This window comes from Alosa alosa, chromosome 17 (genome assembly GCF_017589495.1).
Source record: "Alosa alosa isolate M-15738 ecotype Scorff River chromosome 17, AALO_Geno_1.1, whole genome shotgun sequence".
In the NCBI taxonomy this organism is placed as follows: domain Eukaryota; kingdom Metazoa; phylum Chordata; class Actinopteri; order Clupeiformes; family Clupeidae; genus Alosa; species Alosa alosa.
In genome coordinates, this window is record NC_063205.1 from 27,415,711 (window position 1) to 27,435,710 (window position 20,000).

Here is a 20,000-nt window from a genome sequence, read left to right on the forward strand (position 1 = left end):
GTCTATGGCTAAAGCAGCCATAATGAAAGCTATCATTGTTTGATACTTCACACACATCGCAGGTTTTTAATTGCATAGACTACTACTACCAAGCTGGAATCAAAGCACATCGACTCCCTCTCACACCCTAAACACGCACTTCAACAAACAAAAACGCCTCAGTCTCACGGTATAGCCATAGGCAAACTGTATTGGACCGGTGTAACGCTGGTACCCAAATCATCCATCGCGAAAGAATGATTTTGTAGCACGGCAACAAAATATGTAGGTACAGCCCTGCCCTGGATACATCGCCAACGCGGCTTTTAAAACATTTGGTTTAAATGGAGATGTAGATCACGGGTGCGTTAATAAATCTACATTGGCGGGCGAAGTTGACACAAATTATTCACTTTGACGTAATTTATGTAGTTTCAGTCCTAGTTACTTTACTATGCTCTTCCTTACTTGAATCACCTTTGAAAATAGAGGATTGAAGTAGCCTATATGGGTGTTTGGGAATGAACGTTGACTCAGATGCTTTTTGAGACTTTGAGCTAAATGTCCCAGCCCGGTGTTTAGGATGCATCATCAGGTTATCTTCAGGTAGCCTATATTTTCCATTAGAAAACCATCATGAATTTAATGTGTTGTGGCTAACTCATTTAGCTCCTGTTAGTAGCCTAGGGTTATGGTTATAAGCAAAATGAGATGACATTAAAAGATGCAATTAGTGCGGTTATCAATGTTCTTGGTAGCCTATAACCCATTTATGGTTTTCTACAAATACATCAATAATCAAATTGGCCTCTATCACTTAACCAATGCTAACGGTAACATTATTTTACCTACTCTAGGCTATTGATATAACTCAAGATTAACGTAGCCTACCTGCAGTAAAAACCAAGCATGTCCGATAAACATTCGCAGATTTATTTAGGCTTCAAGAAGAAATGGGAATTACATGTCATGCAGAAATCATCCTACCCTTATTAGACGTTAATTTTTTTAGACCCCCCCATGGATGAAATTCTACGAAACTTGGCATACCCCCAGAGAATGTCAGGTTAATCATACACATAAAATTTGGTGCAGTTCTGAACATCTTAACTGAAGAGAGGGGCGATTAAAGCAGAATGATATTGCATTTTCATTTTTACCGGGGGGGGGGGGTACAAATGAGTGATTATGGGCTAGGTTGATGTGGGCCCTTGAGACCAACATACCATAAAAAATTCTTCATCCTCGGTGCCACGGTTCAGGTAGTTATTTAGGAAAAACTGCATTTTTTTGGGTTTCGGGGGGCCCAGCGCGGTGGGGGAGTGGCCCCCGGGGACCAAACAAAATTTTTTTCGGCATTTTATTTGTACATACAATTAATGTGTCCATTTATCTACTAGGCTTAGGTCTATAATTGAGACACAACAATGATTGATAAGACATTCATCCAATCAGATATCAGAAGATTGAAATTGAAGTCACGATTACCTCACCACCCACAAATGTTCCCCTTTTTCTTTTTCCCCAGACACACACACACAAACACACACACAAACACACACACAAACACACACACAAACACACACACACACACACACAAACACACACAAAACACACACACACACACACACACACATGTATAAACACAGACGCCCTTACACACACACATATCGTCTGCTGTTCCTGACTCTTATCTTCTGTCTGTACCAGCTTATCAGTGTCACAGCACAGAGAGAAAGGAGAAAAAACAAACTAAGATATGTACACAATGCACACTATGTCTCAAAGCGGCTGTGTGTGTGTGTGTGTGTGTGTGTGTGTGTGTGTGTTTGAGGAGAGCTTTTGAAACAACTGTTTTCCTAATTGTCTTTGGATATGCATTGTGCAGACAGTGTGACAGAGAAAGCGTTCATTACTAGATTAACAGGCACACACTCACAGACAAACAGACACACACACACACACACACACACACACTATGACTAAGTATTTTTTTATTGAGCAGCTTTATTGCGAGTCATAGAGAAGTAGGCTAACACTGATAAATACTCATTGTTCTTTGTTCAGCAGTGTCAGGTAATAATAATTAATACTGGTAATACAGGGACCTGGAATACAAGAGCCAATAGATAGGTACACTCACTCACTCACACACACACACACACACACACACACACACAATCCCCTAAATGTTGCATTTTATATGTTAAATCTCTGAATGCTGTATGATATCCCTAGCATACTCTCTCTCTCTCTCTCTCTCTCTCTCACACACACACACACACACCTCCCTCCTCTAAATGTTGTGTAGTGTGTGCTCTCTCTCACACACACACACACACACACACACACACACACACACACACACACACACAGTGTATTGTGTGCCCTGCATGTTACTGCTCTGCCTAGCATAGGGGAGGTGTGGTGATGGGGGGATGAATGCCTGATAAGGGAGGAGAGGAAACACTTTCCCTTCTCTATCCCCCTCTTTCTTCCGTGCTCCCTGATTGCACTGAAATGAAAACCTGCCTTCCCAGACTCTGATGACACTGATAGGCATCACGCTTCACAGGCCAAACACGCATCCAGGCTTGCCATCATAATAAACAACACGCACTCTCTCTTTTAACACACACACACTCTCACACATACCAACACACTAGCATAAACATAATCAACCTTTTTTCCTTTTTACATGCACACACACACACACACACATTCACTTTCCTCAACATACTATCCATCATTTTTCCTGTCTGACACATGCACACAGAGACACAGACACACACACACACACACACACACACACACACACATGCACACGGTCTCTCTTCTTCTTCATATACATATACATACATATCATATACACATGCACCCTGTGCACACCTCCCTCCTTCCTCAACAGATGTTGCCTCCTGATCTTCATATTTACCAGGAAAGCCCTGATCCCGTAGATAGATACGCCTTTGCACATAGTTCTCTCTCTCTCTCTCTCTCTCTCTCTTGCTCATTTCTTGCTCAAGTGAACTCGTAAAGTCTCCTCCACACACACACACACAAGCTCCAATCTGCCCACCGATCGTATATCTCTACCTGTAGGTCTGTTTGTGTAAACAGCGGCTGGCTGGGTTGATTTCTGCAGTGTACTGTAGCTTTGCTATCTTACAAGCTATACAGAAGACCACTGATAAACAATGTATGCATTTACCCACACCAGATGCCATCGCCTGCGACACGCTGAGAGGACGCGTTATAGAAAGCTGATGAACTTAAACACATTTGCTTTGAGAAAATACTGACACAGTTGAATTCATATGTTATCTCTTACAGATTGGATACTCCTTTCAAACTCTCATACACACACAGCTGTCACACATACACACACAAACAGGCACGCGTGCTCCCTAACCGCAACATAAAATGACAAAGGCTGACACACACACACACACACACACAAATAAAACACATTTACACACACACACACACACACACACACACACACACACACACACACACACCACACAAACCCATACAACCCCCCCCCTCCCACACACACACACACACCACACACCACACACACACACACACAACTTCCTCACCCACCACATGATTGGTCCGGTCTCGAGATGGCTGGTACCCTGGCGCGGGCACACACTGGTCGGCGTGCCCATTGCACAGGCAGCTGCCCTTGGCTATGAAGTCATAGATGGCAAAGTGCTGCCCTGGCACCGGCATCTCCCCAGCTTTGTCCCCAGTGCCAGCGGTGCCTCCCGCGCCCCTGGCCTCCTTCAGCTGGCATGGGCAGGGCTGGTGCTGGAGCAGACGCACCCGCAGGTTGGTGAGGGTCAGGCGGGCACGAGCCGGGCTGCTGTAGGGGTCCAGGGTGTGCCAGGGTGAGAGGGCACGGAAAATTACCTGCCGGGGAGAGACGGAGACACACACACACACACACACACACACACACACATATACACACACACACACACATATCATTTAGCAGGTCTGGATCTCAATCTCATGCTATTGTAGGTAGTCAGAGCTGAAATCATACACACCCTTTTCCACACAGCTCCATTAGCCTCGTACTCATCTTCTGCACACCAGAGACAAGCTTCATCAACCTCATATCTAGACAATGCTTATGTTTATATCAACCTCATATCTAGACAATGCTTATGTTTACATCAACTCATTTAATGTATGTACATTAGTCTCCACACGTTAGAACTAGTCATATATGATAAATATCCAAAGTAGCCTAGGCTACTATTACTTTGGACAAATCTCACTATTGCTCTTGCTTACAGCACATAAATCAACTACACCTTTGCTGACAGCAGTAGTGTTTTGAAAACAACTTACGGAAAATGATTTGGCAACCATAATTGCTTAAAATTACAATGTCAACAGTGATTTTCCCAACTGGCATTAAGATTCCTGACCTGTGAATACTGAGAGCATTTGTGTTTATTTTAGTGAGGTAGTAAGTGACTCTGAGCGTAACAAGCGGAACCGTAACACCTACAGTGAGGGATCATCTGTCATTACAGGTGATTCACGACTCCAACTCAAATTATGACTCCACAGCTACACTTTTAAAAGATTACCTCAGCAGCATAAAGACAGTTTAAGTGTGTGTGAGTGTGTGTGTAGTGTGTGTGTGTGTGTGTGTGTGTGTGTGCTTGTGTGTGTGTGTGTGTCTGTATGTGCTTGTGTGTGTGTGTGTGTGTGTCCATGTCCATGTCCATGTCGTGTGTGTGTGTGAGTTCAGAGAGGAATTGAAGCAGTACATTAGTGCATTCTCCCCCGAGGGGGGAGGGATCCAGGGCAGATCCACTCTTGCCTCTGGAGAAAAGCGTTTCTTTTTTTTTGCCAAATGAGAAAATCCTTTGAGAATGGAAAAAAAACACAAGAGGCCTCCATGGGATCCAGTTTAAAGATATTTAAACTCCCTGCTTGGAGGAAAAACAAAAATGCTTTTTTTTTTTTTAAAAGATTACCCCCCCCCCACCCCACACACACACACACACACACACACACACACACACACACACAAATAGCCTCTCTTGTGCTGTGTGTGCAACCCAAAGCGCTCCACACACAAGACATGGACACATAAGACAAAAATGCCGGACGGAGCGGCGTAATAGGCAGCGTACCCGTGACACCAAGACGTACAAGACAACAAACAAAGTTGACAAATAATAAAATAAATAAATAATAAGACATTTTAAAAAAGAAAAAACGATGTTAACTTAGTCCAACTGGTTGCATCTAACTGGCTGATGTTCAAGGGCAATGATGATGATGTGTATGGGTGTGTGTATCTGTGTGTGTGTGTGTGTGTGTATATATGTCTGTGTGTCTGTGTGTGAATTCACATTTGATTACTCACCGTTATGAGGTTATCAGATTGGCTTTAAAATTTTAGAGGACACAAGCTAAAGCATGCCACTAGCAATGAGACATCTGTGTGTGGGTGTGTAGGTATGCGTGTATGTGTGTGTGCGTGTGTTCAGTGTGGTTAGCATTACGGTAGGCTTTTATCTAGAGGTATACTGCAGCAGGACTGGTCAGAGAGGTCAAGTTGGGGGTTTTTTGTAATTTGCGTGCCCTTCCACACACACACACACACCACACAGTGTGTCATTTTTGGCGAGACTGACCACTGATTTAATGCCAGGTGACCACTGATATAATGCCAGGGACGGGGAGGCTAGACAACACACACAAACACACATCCATCAAACCCCAGTCTCTCTACTGCACACAGTTCTGCTGCCGCTTTCTCTACACCTCTCGAACACACCCTTGCCTTGCATCTCTCGAACACACCCTTGCCTTGCACACTTCTAAGGAACTAAATTAATTCATGAGGATATTAAGTGAAAATGTGCATGTGTGATTGAAAGCATAAGTGCTTAACTTCAATGTCTGTATAGGACATCAAAATTACTTTTCGTGTGCGTAAACTGTACCCTGTATAGTGTGTGTGCATGTGTGTTTGTGTGTGTCCTCCTTACCTCTCCTCTTGTACAAGGGTATCCGGCTGAATACTTCTGTGTGCACGTGTCTCCCTCAGGCACCCCAAACGTTCTATCACAGTCCCGCGCGTACAGCTGCAGGGTAGTCCACGTCTTCCCGTAGTCCGGAGAACGTTCCAGAGCCAACGCGGCTGGACGCGGGGAGCGGAACACCAAAATCAGATGAGTCAGGTAGAATTCGGTCTCCAAGTTCAACTGGACTGTTTCCGTGGCGACGCCTTCGGCCGATTGCCACCAGGTGTTCGGGTGTCGGAAGGAGGAGTCGCTCATGTCGGACGCCAGATGAGACTGGTGCGGTCGCGCGGCGTTGCATTTGCCACACTGCAGCGTGCCGCAAAGAGATTCCGAAGCTTTGCCGCTACTGACGAGGTTAGCTGCGGAGTTTTTTAGTGCGTGTGCGTCAATCTTCTCCCCGTACCAGCAAAAGGCCTCGGTGGTGTTGTAGCCACACACTGTCTGTGTCATCAACGGACGACCCAAAGCAAGGTTGCCCATGCGAGGATTACAGGCCCCCTGGTCGCAACCTGATACATACACACACACGCACGTGAATGCATATCACACAAGTTATTATTTTATCACCTGAGTTATTACCAATTTACTGCACAAAAGTTTTCATGGTATTACTTTATTGGCATGACACTCAAGCAAGCATTAGCATGCACACACACACACACCGGGTGGGAAACCTCATAGATAGAAAATGATTTCACTTCATCTTCACCTAAAGACTACTCCATGCAGTGGACGCACACATTGAATAGCCTAGAAACTGACGTGACGTTATCTCTCATGTCGGACCTTTATACTGTAACATAACAAACCTGGTCGGAGATGGCTACATAAATGAGTGGATGTGTGTATGTGTGGTGTTGGTGGGGAACTGGCGTGTGTGTTTTACCAGGAATAGCCTACAGGTCTACACACTAATGCGCTCAACCCACCATCCCAGTCCCAGCCTCACTCTATCCTCATGAACCTATATCAGAGTATTGGTAATTATTTAACGACCCCTTTTGAGGTATATAGCGTATATTTAATGTCTGTTATGTTACGATTAAAGTTTAAAGCCTGACATGAAATGTGGACTAGCCTACTTCATCATAAACGGTACTCACCTCCCCGGGTAGAGGGAAGCCCGCTTAGCGCCAACAGACACAAAAGCATAACACCTCTCCTCTTTCGCTTCCTTCTCATCATCATCGTCATCACAATCACCAACCACAACAACATTGCCTAGTTCGTGCTGTTCTCAGACGTCTCTTGATAAGCGCTTGGTTGAAGTTATTTCGATGCGATCACTAGATTATCCGGTTGCGCACAATCAGGGATTTCCTCGTGTTTGTCTGCCCAGGTGGCTCGCAGGTGAATCCTCACGTATGTCCTCACGTAGTCCTATGTAACGTCAAGTTTCAAGAGGCAAAACAACTCCAGGCCGGAAAAAGTTTCGCTCCATGAGAACAAGTGAGCAAGCGGAACATTGGATAGCTTGACGCAGTGCACAAGAGACCTCCTTAGTACACAGGTGTAGGCTACGCATTAAATCCTGTTGCGCATTTCTCTTCTTCTGCGAAGCACGCAGATGACTCTCACGCTCTCTCATAGAGACTGTACTAATTCGCACATACAGGGCCAATACAGTCGGACACGTACCCGTACAAATATTGAAGAAACACTTTGGCAGGATAGCCTTCCCCGCCCCATTGCACACTTTCTCCGCCCCGCTTTTTTTCTCCGCTTAAAGGAACATTCTTGATAACGACTCTCTCTCTCTCTCTCTCTCTCTCACACACACACTCTCGCTCTCTCTTTCTCTCTCTTTCTCTCTCTCTCTCTCACACACACACACACACACACACACACACACACACACACACACGTCTCAAATTATGAGCGCCGATCTAGCACAGTCCGGGGTCAGTGAGAAGTTGAATGAATCCGTCCTGAAGTCTCTCCATTGATTGTCTGGAATGCGGCTTGGCCAAATACGATTTCAGCTGTAATCTGTTTGCGTGGATTTGTGTGCTCCCCTTCTGAAGCGAAACTAAAACTGGGATCAAAGTGACTGTCATTCATTTCGTTAGATGTCCAAGGCTTTGTTTCATGTACAAAAGCAACACGTAGATTTAGGATTATAAAAGGAAATTGCATATCAAAATGTAAAGATATAATGTGGTCACATTAATTGGATTAGGCCTAGGCCACAGTTTTTATCACAAGTTGGCTGCAAAGCAGTAGGCCTAATATTTCAAACACAAGGCCCCCAGGTAGGCTATTTCAAACACTAGGCCCCCAGGTCTTAAGTTTCTTTTCTAGACTGGTAATGAGTGGAGAACAAATTTGAAATGTAAAAAAGTACCATTTCAAAAAGTAACATTTCAGTAACATTTTTCCATTCAGATTGTGTTGGAAAGCCAGTGTTTTTGAAGTGTAGACCTACTGTTTTTGCGTTTGTGAAATTACAAACTTTCATTAGCTATGTCGCCATCTAGTGTAAATTGAACAAATTTAAAAGAGCTCTTGGCTTGTGTCAGCCTGTTTGACTACTTGAATCAAGAACACTCGTTTATGAAGGCATGGTTCGCACACATCCGCCAGACTTCAAATCGTTAATAATATTAAAAAATGCCCATTGGATTCCATCATTGTTGAATATTACAGTCTTAAGGAGGTAGGCTACTGACAGGACGTGATAAAAAAAAAAAAATGACCATCAATAGTCCTAGGCCTAATTGTTTTCTTTTATTTCAATGTGACTCATATGGTTTTGATGAAATAATCAAGTAAAGTTCTAATACATATTTGAGATATGCTAATGAATTCCTTATGAAATTGTCTGAACTGGTCAGATATCCTGGAGAACAGACGATTATGTTGCTGTTGCAATGCTGGTAGCAGTGGCAGACCTCATGTCATGCGTTATAAAGGTGAGCTAGAGCTACAGTTTCAGTAATAACATGAAATGAATTGTGGAATTCCTGGTCATCAGCCTACTAGTGGCTACAGTGTTGATCATTCCTCCTGGGTGCCACAATATGACAATGTAGCTTCCGACCCTCGGGCTATTAATGTGGGCGTGTTCGTTATGACAGGGGTAGACTAGTATTTGTTTGCAGTAGTAACATACTGTTCTCTTTTTGGTCAAACTGAATCTATATTTGAATTTGGAACAATTAAGTCACAGATTATAATAAAGGGTTTTTTATGCAGAAAGTGTCGAACTTCATCTCATGCTTGCTTTGATTGATCCAAAATGAATCTCGGACGCTCAGGGGCCAACGTCACTTTACAACTATTCTGACGCACTCTAGCAAATACCACGCGACAAGAGCGAAGAAGATGGCGACTGTTACGCTACTATGCGAGTAATCCAAGTGCTGTGAAGAAGCTCGGTATGATAAATAGTTGACTTTCACACTTTTTAGCTCACCTAGATAGCATAGTACAGATATCGCCATGGCTTAGCGATAGCTGTGACCTTGAATAACGAAGTTGCTTTCACTGAATGTTTTGATATTGTGAGCTGGTAGATAGCTCGCTAGGCTAGCATGTAGCAAGAGATAAGTAACGTTAAGCGCTTAGTGAGCTGCCCGGACAGCTGAACCTAGCTAGCCAACTTTATTGTTTTTTTTGTGTGCGACTGTTGAGTATAGCGAAGATTAAACATGAAGTGATGACTGATCATCAGTATACCATCATTTTGTCAGCTTTGATCAAGACACGGGCACGGCCAACTAGACGGCTTGATGACAAATAACATTACAGGGTGACATAGAATACTCCGTTCTTAGCGCGCTTAAAGGATTTGTTAGCCATATAACGTTAGCTAGAATGCTAATGTTCACAGTGAGGGACTAATAATGGCTAATGCTAATTTCATGATAGCGGTTGACTTGTGAATGAGCTAAAACAAATGCAAGTCAAAAGGTTTGTTCTTAGAATGTAAAAAACCCCGTTTTAATCGTGTCCCTTGATTATGGCTACTTATTAGCAAGGTTAAAGTTACATAGTAAGCTAACGTTTACCATCGTTAAGTTACTTATGTTACCATCCAAGTTTTTAACAATGTAACGTTATAGTTCATTACCGTTAAAGGCAAGTTGCCACTTGCCACTGATGTTGGTTCTGTAAGTTGTTGCCTATGTAGACTATCTGATGACCAGTGTTTTGTTTTTTGTGTTTCAAGCCCAGTTTGTCATATATAATCAGGCAACGTGGGTGGATCAATTCACCTGCCGTGTTAAACTAGACGTTAGTGCCTATGAATAGCTTTCTTATCTATTTAGCTGCAGCAGCTAATATTAGCTAAGCTAGCTACTGTTAGCCGTGTGCACTTGTTCTAATATCAACGTCTTTAGGCTAGCTAAACATGATCTAACTTTACTCTGTGAGGCTAGTTAACATTGGATCAGCATTCGTTTCATACATTTGTTGGGCAGATTCTTAGATGGAACCCTTGTGTCAGCTATCTCACTAGGTACCCAAGAGCTTAGCTTCATGGAACTGTGCCCAGCTTTAGTAATCACAGCATGCTTATATGAACAAGGCAAACTTCAAAGGTATGGGACTAGCTGGCGGCGCAGTCATAAAGAATCCGAGGGTATTTCAAGTTTGCTAACGTTATGTTATCTCGCCCCGGAGAGCTGTGAGAGCTTAAAACGATTAAAACAAGTTTGATATATTTGATTTGATATATACTGTATGTCTAGACTGAGAGATTTAAACTTAATTCAATTTATTAACTTCTCTCCCCCCCCCTTTTTCCTTTGATTTTCTGTTTCGATCTTCATCTGCCCCCTCCCCTCCCCCTCCCCCTCCATCCACCATCCCTCTGTTTATGTCTCTGTAACACCCACTCCCACACACACCCCTCCTCTCCTCTCTCCTGTAGAGCGATGATGCCGTGGCAGGTCCTTGTTTCTCTGCTCCCTGGCCTGGCTCCGGTGACGTGAGTTCTCAGAGAGGCGAGAGGCGCATCAGCCGCCTCTCTCTGTCTCCGCCTCACCCCACCCACCCCCCCGTCACCTCATATCGTCTTTGTCACCCCCACCTCCCCACACACACACACATTGGTGGCGATGGACCGGTGCCGCCACGTGTTCCGCTTGCGCTTAGCGCGCGACCACTCCATCCTGAACCCGCAGAAGTGGCACTGCGCCGTGTGCAACACCACCGAGTCGGTGTGGGCGTGCCTGAGCTGCTCGCACGTGGCCTGCGGCCGCTACATCGAGGAGCACGCGCTGCGGCACTACGAGGAGCAGCGCCACCCGCTGGCGCTGGAGGTCAATGAGCTCTACGTCTTCTGCTACGCCTGCGACGACTACGTGCTCAACGACAACGCCACGGGCGACCTCAAGCTGCTCCGCAGCACGCTCAGCGCCATCAAGACGCAGAAGTATGACGAGGTCACCGCCGCCACGCGCAGTGGACGCACACTCAGGTGAGGCCCTGCCGGTCACTATGGATACGGGAGTATCCACCTCACAAATGATTTCCTGTTGTTAGGTTAACACACACAGTGGACACAGTACGCCGATGCCCTGGTGTCCATGGACGTGGCCATTATACCAAGATTAGGAATAAGTTGTTTGATTTTATGAGTTTGTGAGCCAGTTATATCTTGTGTAGGCACATTTGTCAGTATGAGTGGACAGTTCTATTTTGCACTCACTTAGATTAGGAAGTAAAGAGTGAGTTCTACTCAGGTTCTTCCTCCTCAGGTGCTTCATGTGCTTCCTTTCCCATGCCATATCTGTGCATCCTCCATAGTGTGGCACGTTCATGCTAATGTTGTGAAATGAATGAATAAATAATTGAATGAATGATTGATTTGCGGTAGGTTTTTTATTGCTGTGCTGACAGCTGTCAGTCCTGTGTTTGGTTCTAAAGTTGTGTCTGTGTTTGGTGGCAGGTCGTCGGCTCTCAGCGCTCTGGTCGGGGACGGTCTCGGCGGAAACCTGCGCGACCAGGAGCTGCAGCTGCGTGACGAGGACCGCATGTTCACCGCCCTGTGGCACCGGCGACGGGCCCTGATTGGCCGTGCCTTCCGCGTGTGGCTGTCACAGACGTCGGGCGGCCAGCGGCTCCTGGAAGAGGAGAGAAAGCAGGAGGAGGAGGAGGAGCGCAAGAAGGAGGCGCGTGAGAAGAGGCGCTCCCTCAAGCGTCGGCAGAAGGAGCAGCTGGAGAAAGCCCCGCCCAGGAAGAGTAGTCGCCTCCGAAGGCGGAACCAGAGGACTGTTGCCCCGGCAACGGTGGAGGTGCCGCCGGCAGCACCGCCGATGAAAGCGGGGAAGGTTGGGAGGAAGAGGAGAAAGAGCCTCAGCCCGGTCCGAGCCACTACGCCCAAACGACGCGTCGGGCGCCCACGCCGCTCCGAGACGGCGACGGCGGCGGCAGTGGAGAAAGCGCCGCGGCGAGCGCGAAGCCTCAAGACGCCCACGCCTGCGCCCGCCCCGTCCCCCAGAGCCAAACCCAAAACGCCGGCCAAACGAGGCCCCAGCCGCAAGCGGACCCCCGCCGCCCCCCCTCCCCCTCCTCCCGCCAAGAAAAGCGGCGGCGACTCGCCCATCAAGCGGCGCCCCACGGTGACCCCAGGCGTCACCGGCCTGCGTAACCTGGGCAACACGTGCTACATGAACTCCATCCTACAGGTGCTCAGTCACCTGCACCTGTTCCGCGAGTGCTTCCTGCGCCTCGACCTCAGCCAGGCGCTCGAGGCGCTCCTCGCCTCCGCCGTCAACGGCAAGCTGGCGGCCGCCAAGGGCCTGGCCCACGCGCCACCGGTCTCCCCGTCGAGCCTCCTCTGTCTCGGCCCTGGCCCCTCCGCGTCCCAGCCCAAGAGCCTGCACCAGCAGCAGGGCCCGGGCCGGTGGAGCGTCCTGATTGGCCGCGGCCTCAGCGGCGGCGCCGCCCCCTCGCGCTCGCGGAGCATGGAGCTGATCCAGCCCAAGGAGCCGAGCTCCACGCACCTGTCGCTGTGCCACGAGCTGCACACGCTCTTCCAGGTCATGTGGTCGGGCAAGTGGGCGCTGGTCTCGCCCTTCGCCATGCTCCACTCCGTCTGGCAGCTCATCCCGGCCTTCCGCGGCTACGCCCAGCAGGACGCGCAGGAGTTCCTCTGCGAGCTGCTGGACAAGGTCCAGCGCGAGCTGGAGACCAGCGGCGGAGGGGGGGAGGTGGCGTACACACACCCGGCCCACACCTCCGTAGCAGCGGCTGCAGGAGGAGGGTCAGTGACCCAAAGGAAACTCATTAAGCAGGTGCTAAGTGTGGTCAACACCATCTTCCATGGACAGCTACTCAGCCAGGTCAGACTCACACTAGACATTTTATACACATGGCTCATACATAGGCATATAGTGTGTGTACAAACACACACACACACACATACTCACTCTGTCTCTTTCATGCACACACAAATTGCCCTTGCACATTCACACACTGGCCCACACCCACATTGCACATGCACTTTCACACACACACACACACAAACACCTCTCCTCTTTCCCTCTTTCTTTTTGTCTCTCTCTCTCTCTCTCTCTCACACACACACACACACACACACACACACACACACACACACTGGCCCACAAATTGCCCTTGCACATTCACACATTTAGTGCATAGTCAATCATACACACACCCACATAACACGCATGGCACGACACACAGCATAATAGTGTACACACTAAGAATGAGTTTTTGAGCTCGGTGTGATGGGTCATAGTTGACCTATGCTGGCATAAGTTAAACAACAGTATTTGCTCATTAGAAGCTGCCTAGTGGAACTTTAAACAGTGTGTGTGACCTTGTACGACAGAAAGGCCTAGTAGACAACAAAGTAGACAACAAAACAGGGTTGTCAACCCGAACAACAAACTGTGAATAGACGCTTAAATTGTGTCTCTTTTGTTTTATACAGTCTACAAAATGTAGTAGTATTTGACAATGTAGCAGTATTCTCCAGTATGCTGTGTACTAGCTTGCGTGTTCTGTTTGTGTCTGTCTGTCTGTCTCTATGGTGATCTCTGGTCATTCTCACGGGTCGCTGCTCATGTCCCACTGACGTGCTTGCTGTCTAATGATTTCCCCATCCTACCTGTCTGCGTGGTGTTATTGGCCGTAGGGCTGGGAATCACTGAGCAACTCATGGATCGATACTGTCGTACTTTACCCATGATGGTGATGGTAATTTTGATACCATAGATTTAATAGAGACCCAGTCAGACCAATAGTATGAAAAATCAGGAACAGACTTTATTTACAATGATGCGCATCAAGGGAGAGACAGCATGACTTCACCTAAAGATCCATCAACTGCTCTAACTAGACAAGGAAATAGTTAGGGTTTAAGTATCCTTCCAGGCTGACGGGAGATGGCGTTGGTCATCCCATCTCACGTGGACTACACTGAATCAGACCCCGATTAGTGGCAGCCTGGCAATCCGGAGCAGATAGCTACTGACGCAGCCATGCAGAACAGTGAAACACTGCAAAGTCATAATATTTCTGCTTATCTCTAAACAGTCACACACAGATATACACAGGGACAGTACAGATATCATACAGTCATTACATAGAATCATACTTTTAGTATCAAAGTGACCCACTAATGAGAAATGCAGAACATTAAACCACATATTGGACATAATGCAGAACATTAAACCATATATTGGAATATTGGACATAATGTTCTATTCCACTTTCTCTCAGTAGTGATCACAATGCAGCGATTCTACAATACTTAATACATTGTAAAAGATTCATCTACGATAACATCACAATCAGGGTTTCCGTTGTCCGGTAATTACCGGACATTGGCCGGAAAAAAAATGAAATGTCTGACAAAATTAAATCTCTCCGGTGAAATTGTCCGATTGAAATTGGCTAATAATCCCGTCCCCTAACGCAATCTGAATTTGAGAATAAGCCTTAATATGTAAACCTATATTATACGTCCTCTGGCTATGTTTTTAAATGAACAGGCTCTACCGTTTGAAAAGTAAGCTATTAAACAACACGCTTAGCCTATGCTGCATTTCAAATAGGGAAGACGCTTTAAAACGCCCATGTTAAAAAACGAACAAATGAGTGAGGCGGTTCAAACATGGCCAGGCCCAGGCAGACTAGACTTAAAAGTTTTTTCAGAGGCCAGACGCGATGGATGATGATAAATTGGTAACGTCTGAAGCCTCAGATGTCCGGTCAACTCCACCACCACCAGATAAAAAGCAGAAGTGTCGGGCGTATGTCGGAATCAGTGACATTGGAAGTGGAGTTGCGGGGGGTGCAGCCGCTCCAAGACACTATCATTCTCTGTGTACACTGGACATGCAAAGTGTTCTTTACCCAAAGCATACAGTAGGCCAATGCGTTCTCTGTCTATGATCTGCAGGGTTAGGGCCTCCTCGACGAGGAGATTACCGGTCCGCGGATAATTTCTGGAACAATAAAATGGTATCATTGAACCGCGGCCGAAAGAAAAAGAAACTAAACATTTCCCAGAATAGGAAACATTTCTTAATTTATTGTTATCAAATAAAGAGGCATAGTATTAGGGGGTAGTGGTGTGAGCGCTCATTCTTGGGTGTGCGCATCTGTGTAAGTTAAACAGTCACCACTGGAGATAACGTGGGTAGCAGCAACAAACAACGTAGCCTTTTTAAAACAATGAATGAAGCGGACTCTTGCTGTCCATGAAAAGATACTGGCTAGATCTTGTCAGGCATGTTTAAGTTAGGCTAATGAACATGTTGCATTCTATACATCCTGATTATGTCATTCTTTAAGCTACATAGCCTGTCTCCAGTTTTCCTAAATTTGACTAATTAAGAAGCGATAATAGGATATTTGACCGGCATATCATCAAAATGTCCGGAAAACGAAACCCGGCACCATTTTTTTCTAGCGGAAACTCTGATCACAATATCTGTGTACATGAATGAGAAGATAAATGGCAAAAAGCTGGAATGATGTATTTTATTCACTGCATTTCACAACTGAACTGAAACTGAACAAAGTGCATAGAGTCACCGCAAGGATACTTGAGGTAGTGACTGTGGTCAAAGAATGAAACCGTTTAGAATCTGAATTTTAAAATTGAATATGTTAGTAAAAATATTGATTTGGCTCCAGCAAATCACAAAAAGAAGCTGTAAGATATTACTTTATTGGTATTGTGTCTGACCCTAACTGGCCGCTTGTCTTCTTGGCTCAGGTGACGTGCCTGGCGTGCGACCATCGCTCCAACACGGTGGAGCCCTTCTGGGACTTGTCGCTGGAGTTCCCCCAGCGTTACCACAGCAACAGCAAGGAGCCACAGGGCCAGTGCCTTCTGACGGAGATGCTGGCCAAGTTTACCGAGACGGAAGCCTTGGAGGGCAGCATCTACGCTTGCGAGCAGTGCAACAGTGAGTGTATATACACACACACCATCTATGCCTGCGAGCAGTGCAGCAGTGAGTGTATATACGCACAGACACACACACGCGCACACACACACCATCTATGCCTGCGAGCAGTGCAGCAGTGAGTACACACACACACACTGCTTATTTCAGGGCTCAAGTTGAACTGATAACAAAGAGAGATTCTATTATCATTTCATACACTTTGTTCACTGCACCTGCATGTCCTGCTTTCCTCCTCACTATCTCTTTCTTTCTCTCTCTCTCTCTTTCTTTCTTTCTTTCTTTCTTTCTTTTCTCCCAGATAAGCGTCGACGAGCCTCTAAATCAGTGCTTCTGACTGAAGCTCAGAAGCAGCTCATGATCCACAAACTGCCTCATGTACTACGACTACACCTCAAACGTTTCAGGTAAAAACGCACACTCACTCATTCACTCACTCATTCAGTCCCATACACACATGAACACACACTCTGAAATGGCTTACGATCCACAAACTGCCTCATATACCACGCACATAAGCACACGTTCAAAAAACTAAATGCACAGGAGACGCTGTACAGCAAATCCCTCTGGTTAATACACTCTCGCACGAAGGGGTTATACAGTCAGACAGTCTGACGCATACCTTACACACACACACATACACTCACACTCACACACACACACACACACACACACACACACACACACACACACACTCTCAAAGCGCTCTTAAGAAACCACATTAAACCCAGCATGACTCAGACTATCATTTATCACTAGGCCACAATGAATCTAGTCACTTGAGTCATTAATCTAACAACACACTTTCTCTGTGTGTGTGTGTGTCATCAGGTGGTCAGGGCGAAACCACAGAGAGAAGATAGGTGTGCATGTCACCTTTGACCAGACCTTGAACATGGAGCCGTACTGCTGCCGAGACTCCGCCCCTTCTGGCACTCACTTCCTGTATGAGCTTTCTGCTGTGGTGATGCATCATGGGAAGGGCTTTGGCTCTGGACATTACACTGCCTACTGCTATAACACAGAGGGAGGTAAGGTATTACCACGTGCGCACACACACACACACACACACACACAAAAAGAGTACCTGCTATAATGACACTCTAAAACTACTTTCTAATGTTGCAAGAAGTAATTGCCCTTTTGAGATCAATAAAGTACAACTATTTATCAAACAAGTAGTGATGTTGGGGACATTCAACACCGAAATACATGGACACTTTGATCACACAAGTGACTCCTAGTCGCTTTGTAAATTAAATGTGAAGTGTAATTATGAAATTTAATTTACCTTTGCTCTCTCTCTCTCTCTCTCTACCTCTCTACCTCTCTCTCTCCCTCTCTCTCTCTCTACCTATCTCTCTCTCTCTCTCTCTCTCTCTCTCTACCTCCCTCTCTACGGTTGCAGGTTTTTGGGTGCACTGTAACGACTCTAAGATGAGCATATGTTCAGTGGAGGAGGTGTGCAAGGCTCAGGCCTACATCCTCTTTTACACACAGCACCTTTCTCAGGACAAAGTCAAGAGTGCCGCCTAACCTCTCTCACTCACACACACACCCTCGAGCCTCCCTCTGCTCTGAAAATATGGACTTCAAGCAGTTGTGTGTGTGTGTGTGCGTGGTGCGTTTTTATTTGTGTATTTTTGTACATGATGTGTATAGGTTGTATTTTAGTTCTTTGTGGTCATTGCTGTTTTTATATTGTGTGTAATTCTTCTGACAGGCCTTACCATATCTTGGCACTCACACTTAGGGCAGCTGACGACAAAGTGTGTGTGTGTGTGTGTGTGTGAGAGGGTCTTAAACATATGTCTTTGTATGGGTTTGCGTGCATGTGTGTGTGGGAGAGGGAGATAAGAGAATGTTTTTAATTTACGTATGCTTGTGTATGCAGCTGTATACAAGTGCAATAGATAGATAGAGAGAGAGTGTGTGTGTGTGTGTTTTTGTTTGTTTGTTTGTTTTAAGTATAAAACTGACACCAGCTCATCATTCAGGTCTGGCAACCTCTTCGAAGAGAATTATTTTATTACGCCCCATCAGTAATGTCTGTGTTACCCTCAGCAGTCAAAGTGCAGTTTGAATGTGTTCCATTCTTCAGTGGACCAGTTCTCCTCCAAAACCCCAGTCTGGATTTTTACAGATTGGGGTGTCCTATTCTGGGTGTGTCCCTCCACACACCCCTGGCTAACAGGAAATGAAATAACAGGATGCACTAAAACTCGGCGTTCCGTCGAACAAATGCGTGTATTGGTTTTCCTGTTTTTATATCCGTCAGAGAGAAGTGCCCTTTGTGACATCACAATTGGAACATTTTTTTTTGTTTATCAATGAAGATAATTTTTAAAAACTCAAAATTTGGGGAAATTCTGTAAAAAAAAGAAAAAGATTTCTATTTTTATAACATACTTGGAAGTTTCTGGGTGACCTTGGGCTTTTTTGATAAAAAAAAATATATATTTTTATGTGTAGTTATTTCTTTCCGTAATTCAGTCAACACCAGCAGCATATTGTGTGACCAGTATTACTTGAGAATCTGAGTGTGTGTTTGTGTGTTTGTTTGTACTTTGAAGTGTAAATAATCTGAAGAACATGCTGTGTAATGTACCATACTTGCATCACAAACACACACACAGTCACACTTTTCCAGACCACATATATACACAGTACAGAAAGCAATACTATGCAAACTGTTACCTCAATTTCTAGAAAAAAAAATACCTCAATAAAAGGAGAATATTTTTTCATTTTTCTAAACTGACTGACATTCTTGTGTTGCTCATACGTCATCATCAGTCTGTCATCCTTGGCTCACCTGTGAAGGTCCAGAGTATTCATTTGATTTCTATATCGGCAATAACCTGTGTGGTGGAGCATCTGCAACGGCACCGACTGACCGTCAACCCGAGTTCCATTCCCACCACTGCGAGTCCGTGACTCTTTGGACAAAAGCATCTGCTAAATATCAGTCAACTTTTAATCTAATTTTTGCGACACATTCATACACACACACACAAACCTGAAGACTGGAGAATGTACATACATTGTACAGAATTCAATTATATATTTATTGATTAATTCAATATTTTTTTTTTAAAAAAAAAAAAGACATTTCAGGGTTTCAAAATGAAATTCTACATTCTGAGGCAGCAGTGTATATATATATAATATTATCTGATATAGAAATATCATCCGATATTATAAAAAATATCATCTGATATTATAAAGACTTATGACATGGAACGCTGTGAAATGAGAGGCATTGGAAGGGCAAGGGGCTTTCTGGGTAGGGGGGCAGAGTGTGGGATGAAGGTAGTCAAGGTCAAGGTGCCCTTCACAGAATTCTTACGACCCTTGGCAGCACACAGCCGACTCTGGGGCATTTCTGGGCCAGAACGGGACCTAGTCCCGCAAGAGACCTCGGCTGCCGCTGGGCAGAGTCCGTTTCCTAAAAAGCATAAAATGGCAGCGAGGAACAATGAGGCAAAACAACTTTTACACATAGGCCACTATGCGGTCATTTGACCAATTTCTGCCCGGTCAGCCCACAGCGTTGCCCCTG

At 45.5% G+C, this 20,000-nt stretch overlaps 2 protein-coding genes across 2 annotated transcripts in view; one reads left to right on the top strand and one right to left on the bottom strand.

The window, feature by feature from the left end:
• The window catches only part of ntn4 (netrin 4), a 19,941-nt gene extending 12,202 nt beyond the window's left edge, over window positions 1-7,739 (bottom strand). The window contains exons 1-3 of the mRNA XM_048268723.1: window positions 7,145-7,739; window positions 6,006-6,550; window positions 3,586-3,897 (exon numbers count right to left, since the gene is read on the bottom strand). Coding sequence (XP_048124680.1) covers window positions 3,586-3,897; window positions 6,006-6,550; window positions 7,145-7,259 — 972 coding nt within the window. The 5' untranslated portion in view covers window positions 7,260-7,739. The remainder of the gene's footprint in view (window positions 1-3,585; window positions 3,898-6,005; window positions 6,551-7,144) is intronic.
• Window positions 7,740-9,323: 1,584 nt separating this feature from the next.
• usp44 (ubiquitin specific peptidase 44) lies at window positions 9,324-19,195 on the top strand. Its single transcript, XM_048268648.1, has 7 exons — window positions 9,324-9,418; window positions 10,918-11,466; window positions 11,938-13,333; window positions 16,243-16,435; window positions 16,737-16,842; window positions 17,270-17,469; window positions 17,847-19,195. Exons 2-7 carry the CDS (start codon window positions 11,105-11,107, stop codon window positions 17,972-17,974), a joined length of 2,385 nt encoding a protein of 794 aa, XP_048124605.1. The 5' UTR covers window positions 9,324-9,418; window positions 10,918-11,104; the 3' UTR covers window positions 17,975-19,195.
• Window positions 19,196-20,000: the final 805 nt, after the last annotated feature.

Excerpts from the sequence above, each read along its gene's own strand:
- usp44 (XM_048268648.1), top strand. The coding sequence starts at position 11,105 with ATGGACCGGTGCCGCCACGTGTTCCGCTTGCGCTTAGCGCGCGACCAC. Across the intron at positions 13,334-16,242 it reads ATGGACAGCTACTCAGCCAG|GTGACGTGCCTGGCGTGCGA; the intron begins GTCAGACTCACA and ends TTCTTGGCTCAG. Across the intron at positions 16,436-16,736 it reads CGCTTGCGAGCAGTGCAACA|ATAAGCGTCGACGAGCCTCT; the intron begins GTGAGTGTATAT and ends CTTTTCTCCCAG.